The sequence below is a fragment of the Chrysemys picta genome, chromosome 7 (genome assembly GCF_011386835.1).
Source record: "Chrysemys picta bellii isolate R12L10 chromosome 7, ASM1138683v2, whole genome shotgun sequence".
Lineage (NCBI taxonomy): Eukaryota > Metazoa > Chordata > Testudines > Emydidae > Chrysemys > Chrysemys picta.
This window is the reverse complement of record NC_088797.1, coordinates 49,342,861-49,360,945: the sequence shown is the minus strand read 5'-3', so window position 1 is coordinate 49,360,945 and position 18,085 is coordinate 49,342,861. Positions and strand designations below refer to the sequence as shown.

The 18,085-nt window shown below is 50.5% G+C and overlaps 1 protein-coding gene across 2 annotated transcripts in view; it reads right to left on the bottom strand.

Annotated features, from left to right (window-relative positions):
• Positions 1-18,085, bottom strand: part of CACNA2D2 (calcium voltage-gated channel auxiliary subunit alpha2delta 2) — a 590,375-nt gene that overhangs the window by 118,771 nt on the left and 453,519 nt on the right. For both annotated transcript variants that reach the window (XM_042861788.2, XM_042861789.2), the window contains exons 7-8: positions 8,707-8,838; positions 8,062-8,119 (exon numbers count right to left, since the gene is read on the bottom strand). In XM_042861788.2, coding sequence (XP_042717722.2) covers positions 8,062-8,119; positions 8,707-8,838 — 190 coding nt within the window. The remainder of the gene's footprint in view (positions 1-8,061; positions 8,120-8,706; positions 8,839-18,085) is intronic.

Sequence of the window (18,085 nt, the reverse complement as noted above, 5' to 3'; positions counted from 1 at the left end):
TGGACATACTCTTGGGGTCTGTCTTCAGTGCTGATTGAGCCCTGGCTCTTACGGGTGTTGCTCTAATACTCTCTCCTCCTCCCCCCCTTCCGCACACAAACCCTCTCAGCCCAGTTTGGTGGTGTTTTGAACCCAGGCTAGCTGTCCTGCCTCAGGCTGGGGGGTGAGGAAAGGGTTGGGGGTTAGAGCCCAGCTGCTACTTCCACTCTGCAGTGAGGACGCAGGCTAAACCATGCACTGACAGTCCACTGGTGCCTTCCCACAATTCCCCACTGTGTGCCCAGGAGGACAGACCTGTGCTCCCACAGTTCACTGGGAGAGAAACACGGAGACCCATGAGATGTGCCCCCAGAAGTCCTAGTGACACACATGGGGCAGAGCAGCACCTGTGTGGGACACAGCAACTGGGGTCTGGTTTGCAGGGCAGCTGCTCACACCTGGGCAAGGCTAAGCCAGGGGCCGATCACCAGGGCTACCTCTGCAGTGAGGATGTCCCCCCAGGCTGCAGAACCTGCCCCTGCTGTAGGTGAAGTGGGGATTCTCTCTCCATGCGTAACAGCCTCCCTGTTCGTTCCTCTAGAACTGCCCATGTGGGGCGTACATTTCTCCCAGGCCCCTCCCTGAAGGGCTCACAGCCGGCTCTTCCCACAACAGTTTGACTTTGGTTAGCGTTAGAAACAGAGAAATTCTGAGGAGCAGGCACTTTCCATTCTCAAGTGCACAGGCCTGGGAGGTCAGTCCCAGCTCTGCAAAACACTTCAGTCCTTGTTTAGCTCTGAGCATGCGCTTAAAATCCCACTGACTTAAGCCCACGCTTAAGTGCTTTGCTGCTGCTGAGGAGAGAGAGGATTCATGCTGGTGCTAATGAGGATTATTCTCCAATAAGCTCCAGGAGAAAGCGCATCAGTGAGGGCCTTAGCACAGTAACCGAACACAAGCCAGCCAGACTCGGCTCCTTCCCTAATAACCCTGCACAGCCGCCACAACTGAGGAAAGTTAATAATTAATGTGCAGCAATCAAAGACAATTAACCATAATGGTGGGGCCATTAATTTCCTGTCAAAGAAAGAGCCTGATTGGCGCTGGGGTGCGCGCTCCCACCGCTCTGTCCTATTTGTCAGTCTGGTGACAAGGCAAGGCTGGGCAGGGCAGAATGCCTCTTGAAATCCTATGCATGCCTGTGCAATGTAGTGCCCTCCCTTAGAGGAAAGCATGCAAACCCCCTGTTCCTGCAGTCAGGAGCTGCTGGGGCCTGATCCTGTATACTTGCCATATGCAGAACTCCCATTGACTTCAATGGGAGCTAGGCACCTGCTTTGGGCCCGACCCTGCATGTCCTCAGTGTGCAGAGCTCCTGCTAACTCCAACCTCTCTCTGACTCTCATGAAGCGTTTGCCGGATGAGGCCCTGGTAAGACAAAGCTGCCCTGCAGCAATGCTGTTTCTGCTACAAGCCTGTTTTCAGCTGGGTTTGTGGCCAGTCTCCCCAGGCAGCGTGTTTTGCACACAGTCTTAAGGGGAAAATTATGATACAAACATGTTGTTTTTGTAAAAACAAAGCGGGTTGTGTGGAAATCACAGAAGTGATACACAAAGCCCATGGAAAACAACCTCCCCTCCTCTGCGATTTCAATAGACAAAAAACTAAGGCATTCAAGATCTGAGTGTCGTTTCAGCTGTCCAGTGATTGGCACCTGAGTCAGCCTAGCCTGGGTGACAGCCTCCCCACAGCAAAGCCCTGCCCCTGTGACTGTGTGTCCTCGCTGTTCCTGCACTCGTCTGCACCCATCCCATAGTTCTTGGTGCTCAGATGCCCTAGGATTCTTTCCCAGTCAGCTGTGTCAATTGAGAGAGAACTTGTCTGTCCTTCAGGGGGAATTGTGGGAAGGCCCTGGAGGGCTGTCAGCACTCAAGTGATCTTGCCTGCGTCCTCACTGCAAAGTGGGCAGGTTCCAGCAGTGCAGGCAAGCATGGGTTCAGAGTGCAAATAAGCGTGCACTTGAGGGGTTTGCTGTGGATGGCAGGAAGATTTGGGCAACAACACATGTAGGTGTACGGGCCAAGGCTACAGTGTGGACATATCCATAGTGATAGTCCCAGCTCCTAAGAGCTTAGTATCCATAGACCAGCCAGTGAAAAGACGGATTTATTAAGCCCAGTTTTAAAGATGGGAAATGGAGGCCCAGAGAGAGTAATTGTCATACATCAGTCCATGGCAGAGGGAGGAGATGAACTCAGATTAATGTGGCACCTTTCTCAAGAATGAAATTTGTTCAGATTAAAGAAGCAAAGATGACTAAAGCAACAGGAAGAAGGTATTCCCCAGAGAAACCAACCGGCTCTTTCCTTCTGCGCAACAAATACAATCAGAAGGAAAGAAAGAAAAGTCTCAACAGTGTCTATTCGTGGCTTCTGGGCAGCAACTTCTCCAAGGGATTTCCAGTGTCTGCTATGCACTGGATGCATAATGTGTATTTACATGAGAGAAGAAAAGGATTCTGAAATGTGACAGCTTCCAGCACTCCTTGTTCATGTCTAAACACGGATTTGGAGCAAATGCCGCATTCATGTTGCCACCCACAGGTTTCCAGGAGAGGGTAGTTTTTAATGTGACGAACTAAACAAAGAGAACCCACCTGTTAAAAATATCCCCAGGAAAAACCTCGTTGGATGTAATTTCCCACCCCCAGGCTCCTCGTCCCCCGCACACCCGCCGCAGGTCTGGCTTTTGTCTTCTCTGCATTAGTGTCAGGCAGCTTCCTCCTGTCAGGCTGCTTGGGCCCAGCAGGGGTGTCACTGAGAGGGGTCAATATCAGAGGGTAGCCGTGTTAGTCTGGATCTGTAAAAAGCGACAAAGAGTCCTGCTTATGCTCCAATACGTCTGTTAGTCTATACGGTGCCACAGGACTCTTTGTCGCTTTTTACTGAGAGGGGTGTCATTCTCAGCTCTCAGTTCAGGTGCCCAAACTTGACATGGGCTTTAGCTGATCTGACCTCTCAGTCTTCGTCTTCAAAGGAAACCTGCACAACACCTTCAAAAGACAAGCAGGGAGCTTAAATTCATAACTTTGGTAGATGCTAAAAATCATGGATCCAAAGACATTGGATTTATGGCTTATTACAACAAACTGATGGATAGACAGACAGATGATGGAAACACTTTGCTCCCCTCATTCACCCCAATGAGGTATGAACTTGCAGAGCCAATGGAACCACTATTCAGGAAAGCATGTAAACACATATTTAACTTTAAGGGCTTTCTTGAATCAGGGCCTAATACACTGATCTACAATTTTTGAGACATCGTCTACTTCAGAGATAAAATGTGCTATTTATTATGTATTTTGATGTGCTGAATTCAAATATGACAATTAAAACAACTGATTGGCTACTGTTTCTAAGATATTTAAGGTTTTACATTTTATGTCTATGTATATTGTGTAGATAGTAGAGTTTTAATCATAAATTGTAAACCTAGGTCTTTTCATGTGTTTATGGTTGCTTTACATGATAATATTTCACCTGTCCAGTTTATGTAACACTTTAAAAATCAGCAAAAGGGTTATATAAATAAAATTTATTATGAAACAAAAGACAAAAAACTATTATGTACATAGTTTAGTCCTATTCAGTGTCTACTCGGCGCTTCTTGGCTTGTCTCTTGTATTCATTAAATGGAGCATCTCTTGTCACTGTTCAGCACACCTCAACTGCTAGCAGAGCACCTCACCCTCCCTGATTGAACTAACCTCGTTATCTCCACACTGATTATACCTGCCTCTGGAGATTTCCATTACTTGCATCTGAAGAAGTGAGGTTCTTACCCACGAAAGCTTATGCTCCCAATACTTCTGTTAGTCTCAAAGGTGCCACAGGACCCTCTGTTGCTTTGTTCAGCAATAGTCTGCAAGCATTGATGGGCTCCATGATAGCGTTTCTCCATTGTTGCAATGTCCTGGTGAAATCGCTCGCCGTGCTCGTCGCTCACTGCTCCGCAGTTCGGTGGAAAAAAATCTAGATGAGAGTGCAAAAAATTTATCTTTAGTGACATGTTGCAACCAAGGTTTTTGTATGCCTTGAGGAGGTTTTCCACCAACAACCTGTAGTTGTCTGCCTTGTTGTTTCCGAGAAAATTTATTGCCACTAACTGGAAGGCTTTCCATGCTGTCTTTTCCTTGCCACACAGTGCATGGTCAAATGCATCATCTCGAAGAAGTTCACGAATCTGAGGACCAACAAAGACACCTTCCTTTATCTTAGCTTCACTTAACCTTGGAAATTTTCCATGGAGGTACTTGAAAGCTGCTTGTGTTTTGTCAATGGCCTTGACAAAGTTCTTCATCAGACCCAGCTTGATGTGTAAGGGTGGTAACAAAATCTTCCTTGATTCAACAAGTGGTGGATGCTGAACACTTTTCCTCCCAGGCTCCAATGACTGTCGGAGTGGCCAATCTTTCTTGATGTAGTGGGAATCTCTTGCACGACTATCCCATTCGCAGAGAAAACAGCAGTACTTTGTGTATCCAGTCTGCAGACCAAGCAAGAGAGCAACAACCTTCAAATCGCCACAAAGCTGCCAGTGATGTTGGTCATAGTTTATGCACCTCAAAAGTTGTTTCATGTTGTCATAGGTTTCCTTCATATGGACTGCATGACCAACTGGAATTGATGGCAAAACATTGCCATTATGCAGTAAAACAGCTTTAAGACTCATCTTCGATGAATCAATGAATAGTCTCCACTCATCTGGATCGTGAACGATGTTGAGGGCTGCCATCACACCATCGATGTTGTTGCAGGCTACAAGATCACCTTCCATGAAGAAGAATGGGACAAGATCCTTTTGACAGTCACGGAACATGGAAACCCTAACATCACCTGCCAGGAGATTCTACTGCTGTAGTCTGGAGCCCAACAGCTCTGCCTTACTCTTGGGTAGTTCCAAATCCCTGACAAGGTCATTCAGTTCACCTTGTGTTATGAGGTGTGGTTCAGAGGAGGAGGATGGGAGAAAATGTGGGTCCTGTGACATTGATGGTTCAGGACCAGAAGTTTCATCCTCTTCCTCGTCTGACTCAAGTGAGAATGATTCTGGCAGTCCTTCTCCGTGGGGTACTGGGCGTATAGCTGATGGAATGTTTGGATAATGCACAGTCCACTTTTTCTTCTTTGACACACCTTTCCCAACTGGAGGCACCATGCAGAAGTAACAATTGCTGGTGTGATCTGTTGGCTCTCTCCAAATCATTGGCACTGCAAAAGGCATCCATTTCCTTTTCCTGTTCAACCACTGGTGAAGATTTGTTGCACAAGTGTTGCAGGATATGTGTGGGGCCCACCTCTTGTCCTGATCTCCAATTTTGCAGCCAAAATAAAGGTGATAGGCTTTCTTAACAATAGTGGTTATACTGCGCTTTTGTGATGCAAAAGTCACTTCACCACAAACATAGCAGAAGTTATCTGCACTGTTCACACAAGTACGAGGCATCTCTGCTCACTTTGGCTAAACAGAAATGTGTCCCTTTGCAAAATCAAACACTGACAAATAAGCGAGCATGACACTGTATGATTTCTAGAGCTGTTATAGGGCAATTTGTTCAGCAGAGTGATGTAAGCTTCGTTATGATTTCATCATCCATGACTTCTGGGAATAACATGATGCAATTCATATCATTTATGACGCAATACCAGCTTCAGATTGCATCATTCATTGTTTTGCCTAAAAAGCAAGTACTGTCCAAACCCAGTCATAGATTTATTCATAGATCCAGTCAAAGATGTATTTTAGTCATTTCTGGTTTAAATTGAGATCCCTTCCCTTTATAACTCACTTATCCTCCGCCATTCCCAAGTCAAGGGTCGTATATACTGACCCAATAGCATATCTTGAAAACTAGAGCCAATCAACAATTTTAAGCATCATTTTTGTTCTCAGTGACCCAGAATTAGTAAAGTTTGACTACATTTATTTCAGAAGCATTTTGGCTGTAGGGCAGTGATATCGTTAAGCACAGGGGTTTTTTCCCTCCTTTAAAATCCCCATGGAAATTCAATGGAAAAAGAACAGTAAAACAATGTTTCGTTTAAAAATCTGGGTCTGACCCTGCAATCCCATCCCTTTGCCTGTGCAGAGTGCCACTGACTCCAGCACACAGCAGGTGGATGAAAGGACCTGCATGGATCGGGCCTTAGACCCAGACACGTCAGACAATGGAAGAGTTACAGTTCTCAGACCATTAACATGCCTACATTGTGCCTAGTGTGGCAGATACTCAGCCCTGGTGCAGCCCTGCTTTACACAAAGGGATTTAGGCACCTTACTCCTAACTTTAGGCTCCTAAATTCCCTTGAGGATCTGCACATTAGTGCTTTCATTTCCTGACTTAGGTGCTTTTAACTCCACCACCTTCGCATTGCATCACCATGCACGTGAACACGCTCATGCCTGTGTCTCTCCTTCTGGCGTCTGAGAGAACCTTATCTGTTCTGCAGCCAGCCCTGTTGGGATGGGGCTTTGTCTGGCTCCAGATAAGCAGGGACCCGGAGTTTAAAGGACAGACTTTAAACAAGCTGCTACTGTTTATGCAAATGCTGGCTATTAAACATGAAAACCTTCCCACCTCTGATATTTTTTCTCTTTGTTGCCCTTCCAGGGCTTCTGCTTAGGATGCCCTCCTGCTGTGTCCTTCCAGGAGGTAAATACCTGTTTGGACAAGCAAGGGGCTAAAGACGACATGGATAAAAACCGATAACAGCAGTTGTCAGGCAAACAAAAGAAAAGAGCTGTCACCTAAGCAGAGGCAGGCTCAGTGCAGGAAGAAGGCTGTTTAGCTAGGGATCAAAGCAGAAAGTAGGGATGCAAAAGCACCCTTATATTTTCTATTACCCCCCGCATCACAGGCAGCCAGTGCCATTTGGATAGTTAAAAGGAGCCCTGAATAAACAGGAAATCCCAAGCACCCTGCATTTGTGGTGGAATAATTAGCCCTATAGAGCTAGCTCCTCTACCAGGGCTAATCGTAACTGATTCAATCATGCTTAACTTGATGTGTGGCTAAATTGATGCTTGCAGCTATCACTTCAACACAGTCTGTCATTGTGCCTCGTATTTCTCTCACTGTCTTTCTGGCTCCAGCTTTTGAGAGTCGTTGGTTTTTCTTTTTAAACAGGATCCTATGTGAGTGCTGCCTATGGACGAGCCCCACACTTACCATCTCCACTGGGGGAAAAAGGAAGGAAGATGATCAACCCACTTGGTCTGTATCTAAGAATCTATCTGCCTAACCCTCTGTCTTCCCCAGAGGCAGGAAGGAAGGGGAGGGGAGGAAAGGAGCCAAAAGCTGCAGCTCCGATGCCCCTGCCTGTGTTATTGTATCCATTTTCCAACACCAATGATGTGTGAAATGAAAATTGGACAGAGCTGGCTGCTCCCAGACCTGGAGTTTCATACAGCCTAGCTGTCTCCCTACACGAGTGAGCGAGGGATGGAGGGAGAGGGGGAAGAGAAGATGCAGGCAAGAGGGGAGAGAGAAAGGGGAAGGGAGGAGACTCCTGAACAGCTATACACCTGGCCTCGGTAAACCCATCTCCATTTTAATAGCTGCTTGTTGGGGCAATCCTGGGAGTGGGAGGGGCCTGCTGTGTTCATTTACATGCAATTGCCCAGAATGCTCTGCCAATGCATGGCAGTGCTGGCAATTTACAGTAGCTGAAAGACTGGGGACGTTGACCATTGGTGTTCCTGGCTCTTTTCAATGTCCTTTGTGACCAGGTCAGCTTTGCTATCACAGCCCCATGTCTATGAGCTGTTGGGAGCCTTGATGCCGTACACAGCTCCATGAAAACAAATAGCTGGCTACCTCAATGGGAGCTTCCAAGTACTGGTGCAGCCTGCAGGGTGTGGGCCTAGCCCTCGGTGCCCAGGAATTCGCTGGGCTGTATGGAAGGCAGGTGCCCAGGTTGTAGAAGTGGTTCAGGGTGCACCACCTCCCATCCAGTATGTCATCCACATGCAGCCCTCTCGCCCTCCACCCCCAGGGACAATGTCCCCCTCCCCTCTCACCAAGGCCTCCTGCGGACGTCGTACAGGTCGATCTTATTGGGCGCTCTCCAGGGGGTGGCTGCAATGAAAACACAGGAGATGTGAAACACCGCTGGGGAGGCAGACGTGGGAGGGGAGTCGATGAGCTAGCTCACTGGTTCTCAATCTATTGACCATCATGGGCTGCAGAAGCAGTTCTCTGTGTTATGTGGGCCGCATCCACACAGTATATATTCTACCTGTATGGCCCTGAGGATGTCACATGGGCCACAGCTGTGTGCTGACTGGGCTGCCCGTGGGCTGAGAACCACCGAGCTACATGCTCCCTGCAGAGGCCAAGCTGCTGTGGATGTCAGCAGGAGCTTGGCCAGTACTAGGGGCATGTGATCAGCCCAGCACAGTGCCAGAGGAGGGGCTGAATGCTCCCAAGGAGTTAGGTATCAGATCGCAATGCCTTATAGGCACCTGTAAAAGGACTGTGAATCTCAAAGCCTGAGTTCAGCACCTAAGCTCCCAGCATGGCACTAGGAAGCGCTGTGCTGCTGCCCCCTAACCTGGGCATGCCTCACCTCCTAGCAGGGGTGTTTGAGGCTGCTGCAGTTACTCGGGGGCTTTGCTGCCATGTTTTCCTTCCCCCCAGAAACCTGCAATGCCGGTGCAACAGACCTGGGTAGTAGCGGGTCACGCCAGTAGCGCTGCCGAAGACCTGCCACAGCAGAGACGGGTCTTCCTTCCGGTTCTCGATAAACACGTCCTCCAGGGCTTCAGTCCAGTTCAGCTCATTGAGGATCACGGTGGCTGAAAGGGAGAGAGCCCAGACGGGCTGAGTGGGGGCATATGGGACCTAGGGAGAGGACCTCGTTCATTTCCCATCCTCGGCCTGAAAGGGGCTGGCCAGGGAACACATGGACACAGCGGGCCACATCCTCCGCTGGTGCTGATTGGTGTAGATCTAGACCGCGGTGTGGCTGGCCCAGGAGAGCAACAATACCTAGCAGCTACTGCTCTGCTGTGAATCTCAGCTGTGTGCCACCACGTGGCTGGTGCTAACCCCTCAGCACATCTTAGCGCTCACTCAGCAGCCCCTGTGCCTCCCCGATACGGGGAAGGAGGGGTGGGAGACCCCCACTCCTGCAGCAGGGTACAGGAGCGAAGGCTGGAGCCAAGGGGATGCTGGGGGTGGGAGGGCAGGGGGCTTAGAAATGACAGCTGTGATGCTGGATCCCCAAGAGCAGAGCACCATGGAAGGGAGAGTCTGGGCTCCATGAGGCACTGGAAGCCGCCCCCCAGGCCCAGACATGCGAACGTGGAAGCCAGCACCAGGCAGAGATGAGCCCTGGTTTGTCATGGATCAGCATGGAGCTACCCAGCTCTGTCTGGGCTGCGTCCCAGCAGATCAGCCATGGGAGAAGCCCAGCCAGACATCACCCACAAGCCCTCCGTGATTCTTCAGTGCCATGGGCTTTGCAGCCATTGCCTGCAGCACACTCCTCCCTCCGCACCGGCTCCGTCTTTCCCCACATCACAATTACACTCAGCACAGTGCTGTCCCTTGGCCCCGTGTGCCCTCCTTCCCTGCCCACCCAGTGCACTGTGCCAGTGTCTCACCCACTGCCAGCCCTGGGCCTGGGCTCCATCTCCTTCCTCCTCCATGTCTCCGCTACTCACTCACCATCCATCAGCACATGCCTGCTCTTGCCCTGGTGCCCCTACACCCAGCATGGGCAGTGTAAGCAGGCAGCTACTCTGAGGGGAGCAGGCCTGGGTCAGGGCAGGATCCGGCCCCTCAAACCTAACTCATGCCACACCACAACTCTGGAACTAAAACAGTGCAGCCCCGGGTCTTCTTTGTGTTGACACCCGATCCTGCAATGGAAGGTCCGATCCTGCCAACGCTGCGTCCCAAGCGCAACCATTAGCCCAGGGGCGACCCCATTGTAGTGCAGGGGGCTGGTCTCTGCAGGAGGTACTACATGCAGCTGTCAATGTTTGCAAAAACAGATCCTCAGGGCACGTCCTGGCAGCAGTTCTGGAGCGTGGCTTCAGCTGGCCATGCCGGGGCTAGTTATCCCTAGGTATCCCTTGTCCCAGAGCAGTGCAGCTGCAGCAGCACACACTTCCGCAGGGTCTCTATGAGCCCTCCTGACCCCTGCATGATTATCGGACAGCTCACCTGCACTAGGATCCGAGTGAGCTACAGCCAGGCAAGTGAGCTACAGCCAAGCCCTGTCACTGCCATATAGACCTACCCTCTGGCTGTGAGCTAGGGGCCTTCTCCTGCATCTGCGTAACCCAGGGTTGCTGTGTTCTCTGCCCGATCAGGGCTGGCTTTAGGACCTGCAGGGCCCGATTCCACGGTCTGGGTCTTCGGCGGCACTTTGGCAGCGGGGACGGGGGGGCGCTCCGTATCTTCCATGGCATTGAAGGACCCCCGCTGCCAAAGACTCTGGAGCCCCTGGCTGCCGAAGACCCCCGGAGCGGACACCCCCCCGCCGCCAAAATGCCGCCGGAGCAGACCACCGCCGGGTGAGCCTAAGGCATGGGGCCCGATTCTGGGGAATTGGGTGAATCGGCCTAAAGCGGGCCCTGTGCTCGATCCTCAGGGGAGGGGAGTCTGTGACTGCAGCTGCTGAGGTCCCTAGTTCAATGGCCAGGGTGGGCCAAGATGGGGGTCCTCATAGATCTAAGCTCCATGGCTTGGGGTACTGGAAACCAGTGTCTTTCAGCCTGGGGAGGGGGAGATGGACAAATCTGAGCTTCCCAGACTGAGGTTTCTTTCTCAATCAACAGCTGGCAGGGACTCTGGGCCTCATCTCCACACACTATTGCACAGATCCAGAAAGTCACCCCAGGCAGGTGCCAGGCTCCCAGTCTGAGTGGCTGGTGGGCAAAGGACCCCCCCGCCCCAAAACGATGGAGCCGCAGGAAGCACATTCAAGTCTGTGGTACGTGCTTGCCGCCAGATACCCGCAGCATATGGGAAATAAATTGGGTCTGTCCCCCATGGGGGCCGCATTTGAGTCCCTCCTCCATCAACCAGTCCCCAAGAGACAACGGGTGAGAGGAGCGGCCCTCCGGGAGCTCACCCCACTCTGCATTCACGACGGCCCTCGTGCTCGACGCTAAAGCAATTAAAACACCGTCAAAGAGCGATTTGAAATGATTCCACTATTGAGGCAACCGATGAGCTCAGAGCAGCCTGACTGTGATTATCAGATAGGCCGGGACTGCTGAAGTGCGTGAGACAGGCATGCGGTTAGTTGCTCTTTACAAGGGGTTGCTTCTTTCAGAAGCCTCTAAGGATGGTACTTGAATGGGGCAGCTCCTACAGGGCTGAGCCAGGGGCAAGGGAAAGCTGGGGACATAGGGAGGTTTCTGCAATGGTTCAGGGCTGAGCTGCGGAGCTGAGCATGGGGGAAGATGGGTGAGGAGGTCTGAACCCCGTAGAGTACTCAGGCTGGTGAGTCTCTCAAACCCCTCCTGCTGAAGATCTCGGCTCTCTGCAAGGAGGAAAGCACGGAGCCCCCTGCAGCACACAAGTGGGCTGAACTCTCCCCACTTTACCACACAGCAACTGCGCCTGGACTACAACCCAGGAGTCCTGACTCCTTTCATGTTATCGGCCCAGTCCATCTCTCTCTCCTCCCTTCCTCTTCTGCAGCCTCTTCATTCAGTGGGAATAAGAACCTCCCCCACCCCATCCCCTCCCCAGACCCTTCCTGAAACCCTGGAACTCTGCACCTGAGTGGGGAGTGCCCACCTGAGCCCAGTGCAAGCTCCAGCCCACTCTCCTGGCTCTGCCTCCCTGCTGCTCCGCTCTCAGCAACTGCACCACACGACAGGGGAGACGCTGCTCCATATGCAAATGTAGACAATAGCACAGAGATGGGAAGGGGCCAGACCCTCTCCAGCTCAGAAGAGATTTCGCATGGTTCACAACCCTGTCAGACCCGGCAATGGCACAAAGCGTGTCTCGGGGGGCGGAGGGGTATTTGGAGCAGGGCAGGATGGCAACATCTGAGACGGGGTAGACAACTCTAATGCCCTACAAGCCACCCAGCCCATTTGGGGTTTGAAGTGCACGCTGGTGAAGGAGCGGGGAGCACCGAATGGTGGTATCCATCCACGGGCAGGACAAGGCAGGGAAGAGACAGGGAATAGATAGGAAAGGAATCCCTTCTCTTCCATCCAAAGAGTACGTGAGCATTCCCCCTCCAACAGGGCCCCGGCACCACAGCGATATGTCAGGTGCAGCACAAACAAACGCTTAGGCAAAACAGATCAATGGCCAGAACAATGTCTGCATAGAGCGAGGGATCTCAGATTTCAGGCGACAGCATTAACTGCTCCCATGGCACCTGTGCAACAGCACTGCTGTGGCGGGCAGAATTTGGCACTGGGGGAGCTTGTTCCCAGAGCAGGGTCTTCTGAGGGGCCTGGCAGGCTCTGAAGATGCCCCAAACTTGCTGGGAGCTCAGCCCCATGAACTGAGGGCTTTGGAGGGACACTTTAAAAGCCAACATGCAAGGAAAGCATTTGTGGCTCTGAACAACTCTCTTGAAAGCAGAGCTGTATCTTGCCTAAAATTAAACAGAGGAAAAAACCAACCACCACAAACTGAGCAGCCCCTTCAGCCCTGCTGCTTCCCACTGCCAAGAGGGGGTGCCAGCCTGCACTGTGGAATGGCACGATGCTGACTGCAGTGTCATGGCCTCAAACCTCAACTAGGCTGGCACACACCTCCAGAGCAGCTCCATGTCCTCGAAGGGCTGCAGCGAGAGCCCATCTCAGTCCAGGTGGGGTGAGGGGACTGGGCAATCCAGCCCCATCAGGGCTCGGGGCAGTTGCAAACAGGGACAGTTTTGCATCCAATCTCTCTGTTGCTCCCCTTTGCTGACACCATCTGCTGCACTGTTTGCACATCCCAGTGGGGGCTACTGGGCCACTGTCCAGTGAGGCTAGGACACAACCTATGCACTGAGCAAGCCAGCAAGGCTGCTGCCTTAGAGCTGCTCTTGGTCTCCAGCTTTCTGGCCATTGCACTGGTTTTGGTTTCTTGCATTCTCAGTGACCTTGTGAGAGGGAGATTAATCTTCCTTAAGCAGCAGTTTTTGTACCTGAATATAAACATCATAGGCTGCTCTCAGGAGACAGCTACCCAGAGAAAATCATGCCGGCTGGATCCCCTCCACTTGGGTGCGGCACCCAGGGCCCCAGAGCTCAGGGTCCGTGCCATGCAGGCCCAGAAATCCAGATCCAGGTTCTCTCATGGCTCCAATATTCTGTAACAGCCAACTTTTTTCCATTGCCGACTCCCTAGCGCTGGTGATGGCTACAGACTGCCTCATTATCCTTCCTTCCTACTTACCTAGCTGTATCCAAGTTTCTCCACCTTCCCTATTACTGAGCAGTCACCATCTGCTAGCTACACTCCTCCTGTAGATCCCATAGCACAGGGGTTCTCAAACTTTAGCAACCCAAGGACCTCCATTTTGATTTAATTTTTTTCACAGACCCCCCCAACTCCCAGATCAGCCCCAGGTCCTGCCCCCCCTCTACCTCTTCGCTCAAGGCCCCACCGCCGCTCCTGCTCTTCCCTGCCTCTTTCCACCCCCTCTCCCAGCACCTCCTGCACACCCCTGAACAGCTGTTCCCTGGCGTGCAGGAGGCACTGGGAGGAGTTGAGGAAAGGAGGAGGAGGAGTTGATCAGCGGGGCTGGCGGACCCCCTGGAGTACCCTCGCAGACCCCAGTTTGAGAAACGCTGCCATAAGATACAGAATTTGCCTCCATTCTCTGCAGCCAGAACAGGCTCCTGGTAACATCCAGCCTGGTAACCTGGCTCTGCCAGTGGCCAAGGTCATGGTGGTCCGCCGGCGGCTGTTGCTGAGAGGCTGGACTTAGGTTCCAAGCTCAGTTTTATCCTGGGAGTTCCAACTATTCCTCCCCAAAGCCCCCCGGGCAATTCCTCCCCATCCTTAATGTGTCCGATGCCCTTACAACCCCCTATGGAGAGGCAGCTATCGGAGCTCTGTTCAGTCAGTCGTCACCACGCGGTACTGCAGCATCCCTGACCACTGAAGCAGTGTGGTCCAGTGGGTAGAGCACTGGACTGGGATGCAGGAGACCATTTAGCTCTGCCCTGACCCTGCTGGGTGTCCTTGAGCAAGTCACTTCCCTCTCTGCACCTCTGTTTCCCTGCTTGCCCTTTGCCTGTCCTGTCTATTTAAGCTGTAAGAAGCTATCTTTGAAGATCTGGGCCCAAGCTCTTTGGGGGTGTGAGGGGGAGGGGCTGTCTCTCAGTAAGTTCATGTGCAGTGCCCAGCACAAAGGGGGCACTGATCTCAGCTGGGGATGCCATGTGCTACTGTACACAAAAATGGAGAGGAGAGGGAAGGGCTCCGAGAGGTTCCGAAGGCACTAAGGAGTTATACGAAGGCCCCAGCAGTCAGCTGCAGGGCTGCTAAGGCGCTCACAAGAGGGGCTTTCTCATATGCCCTGGAACAGCTCCACCAAGGTTATGCTGGGGATGGCTGACTGATGGGGTGCGCACGCATAAGGGGTGCCTGCACCAAACTCTCTCACATCCCAGTCTTGCCTCAACTCCTGGCAAAGATGCAGGGAAGCCTGGGTGTGCAGGGGAGAGCCCGATCCTGAAACATCTTTGGGTCTCCAGGCTGCAGCAGCACACTTCGGAAGGTGTACGGGTGCTAGAATGTACCAACATTTGTCCTGCCAGCTGGGGAGTTTCACAGAACTGAAAACTGAAGCTTCTCTTCCTTTATTTTGTAAAATTGCTTCTCCTTATCCATTGTATTTTTTTGTAACCCCACCCCCAAAACCCTACAACAACCCTAGGAAACTCCAGTGGAAAAAACTGTGAACAGAACATTAAGGTGACACTGCTAAGCACTGAGAAACCAGGGAAGGTCAAAGGTTAGGTCACACATGTAACCTTAACTCTGTCCCATCATGGGCATAAATTATGACACAGTCTCTTCCTACATGATGCCATATCATTTCTCTAATACTGCAAAACAACATGCAGGTTTTTAGATAGCCCTGTGTAGCAGCTTCTTGTGCTATGCACCGCTCCAGGTATCTTAAGGTTGCAGGGAAAAAATGGCACGATCAGTTGTATTATATGAGAACTAGCATGTGACCCGAGGAATATATTTAGTTCTCTTAGAGGTTCCTCCTACATCAGTCCCTCCTCTAAACTCCTTAGTCATCCTTATTACCCTTCCCTCGAAGCCTCAAGGCACATTGGAGCCAGCTCGCCAGGCCAGGCAACAGATGAATCATGCTGCAAAGAGCTGGGGGTGTAATAAGCAGGAACACACAACAAAAGGACTATCCACTGCCCACACTATCCTCTCCCAACTTTGGGCCTACATCTATCCAGTAAAGGGGCCATCTATTGGCCCTTGAGAAGGAGCATCTGCTGGGGCCATAAAGAAAAACACCTCCCCATCAATTTAATTATTTGTTACTATTATGCGAATTGCCCCAGCGCTGTGGGGGGATCTTATCGGTCTGGGGTCAGGGTGCAGCTGAGCACAGAATGGGTTCATAGACTGTAATATACGACCCCTTTCAGATCTCTACAATGCTTTTTACGGAGGAAATCATATGTCATAATGGTGCGAAGCTCTTAAAATTTGGCTCTGACCTGTCATGAAAACATGATCTTAAGGGCCCTTAACTCCAGCTGGAGTCAATAGAAGCTCAGCTCCGCTGCAAATCAAGGCTTAGTTTCTGTCAAATCAGCAGTTAAACATTAGTGTCGTGCCTCAGTTTCCCCCATCTGTAAAATGGGGATAATAATAGAGTGCAGTGAGGATAACACCACGAATGCCTGTGAGGTGCTCAGACGCTAAGGTGATGGACACCATAAATAATCAATTAACCAATCAATTAAATAAAATATAGAAAAGCTTTTCATTTTTAAGTAACTCCACTTTCATTTTTAATTTCCTCCATCTGAGAAAATAAACCTTTCCATAATAGGTATTTAATTCCATTTAATTCAGGCACATGGTAAAACCTTCAGACACGTGGTCTCATTCATTCCTTCTCACACACGCCTTCTCAAAAACCAAACCTGTATACACAAAAACCATGCGCCTCCCAAACTGTGCCAGTGTTGTGCTGCAAAAGCACAGGTGCTGGCAGATGGCTCCAACTCACTCTGTGACCCGGGTACCCTTCCCAAGGAACTGACAGCCAGATACGATGGGAACGTGGAGCCAGAAATAAGGACTGATCCATCCGAGCCCAAGAACTAACTAATGAGAGGAAAATCAGTGACTCCCAACCTCGTCCATTAGAGAGAGGAATAAGCAGGTGCCCACAGCACCATGGTGGCAGACAGTCCTCTATGTTCCCCTTTGTCTCTAAAGGCCTCCTTTTCTGTTCCTTTCCTCCTGGTAGCCAATCAATGGCACAGCACATGCTCCGCGATGCCGCATTAGCAGGGGTGAGGAATGTGCTTTACGTATTGATCTCCTTCAATGTATACAATAGAGAACAGAGAGGAGAAAACAAAAATTAATCTCTCTGGAGTCTCCTGCAGCCTCTATCCTGATGCCCTGCTGGGGCGGGCACCGTGCCCTGCAAATCTTTTCTGAACGGCACAGCAGCAACTTCAAAACCAACGTCTTCTTTCATTAATGAAAATAAACATGTCTCATCCAATTCTGCACTGGAGATTCTGGGGCTGGTGTAGCTGAGAGCTCCCCCACAGACAGTGTGCCGGCCCCACTCCCTACAGCACCCCTGGCTGGGAGAGGCTGGTGTAGCTGGGAGCTTAGCCACAGTCAGTGCTCCTGCCCCGCTCCTTACAGTGCCCCCTGCTGGGAAAGGCTGGGACTGGAGTAGCTGGGAGCTCCCCCATAGCCGGCCTGCCCTGCTCCCTACAGTGTCACCTACTGGGAGAGGCTGGGACTGAAGCAGCTGGGAGCATCCTTTGCTAATATACCCTTATTCCATAGAAAAAAATCTCTGTAGTAGAATGTTAGAGTTATATGGTTATGCCTTTGATAGTCAGAAAATGCGTAGGTCACAGTTGCATGCCTAGCCTTTCCTCTGCCCCCTTGTGTGTGTGCCAAACAGACTACAATAACAGGAACACACACTATTTGTCAAACTATATCCTATATCAGACAGTTTTTTCTACATCTTAGATACACACATGCAGCCTGGGGGAAGGTATTTTTATTAATGTAATTGACCTAATGGCCTGAGAATATTTATACTGATTTAGGACTGAATCCCACACTGGCCCTTAGCCTGCTATATATGATGTGTTGTCTTCTCTCTAAAGGCTAGATCTGAATATATTTCTCTGTATCATGCCCTATATAGTGAAGAGGACTTTTTTTTCCTTCTGCAGACAGATATGTCTCCAACCAGTAATTTATGATGTCAGTATCTCAGATGCTGTTTCTCAGAAAGCTGCACATAGTGAGTTGTGTTATCAGTGTATTTCGCATGATTTCTTGTTTCACTGTGCCAACAGTTGTATTTTTTCCATGAGGAAAAAAAAACTGGTGGTGGGGAAATGTCAGATTTCATGGGAAATGGTTACATTTCATAACCACCTCATTTAATTGTGGGCATCAACCAACACAGCTTGATATGGTACCCAAGATAGATCAGTACACACAAGACCTCAAGAGGGAAAACAAGGAATCGCCATTCACTTTTAGCTTCTTCTTGTTATAGTATTGTTAATAAACAGCCGTAATGTGGCTGGGGCTGCATTGTGCTAAACACTGCACAAACACGTAGCAATAGTGCACTGAGCCGGACCAAAAGATGCAACACGTGGGTATCTACGCTTGTAGAAAAAACTGCATGATATATTGTTGTGCTGAAGGGTATTTGCTAATGGCTGCTTGAGGTGGGTCTAAAGATAATCAACAGAAGGAGAAAGCAAGCCCCCTTCTGTAGTCAAAACAGCTGAAGATAATGGAGCTGACCAGACAAAGCACTATGATGGATGGCAGGTCAGAGCTATGCCAGGCAGGTATTCAGAAGACCCG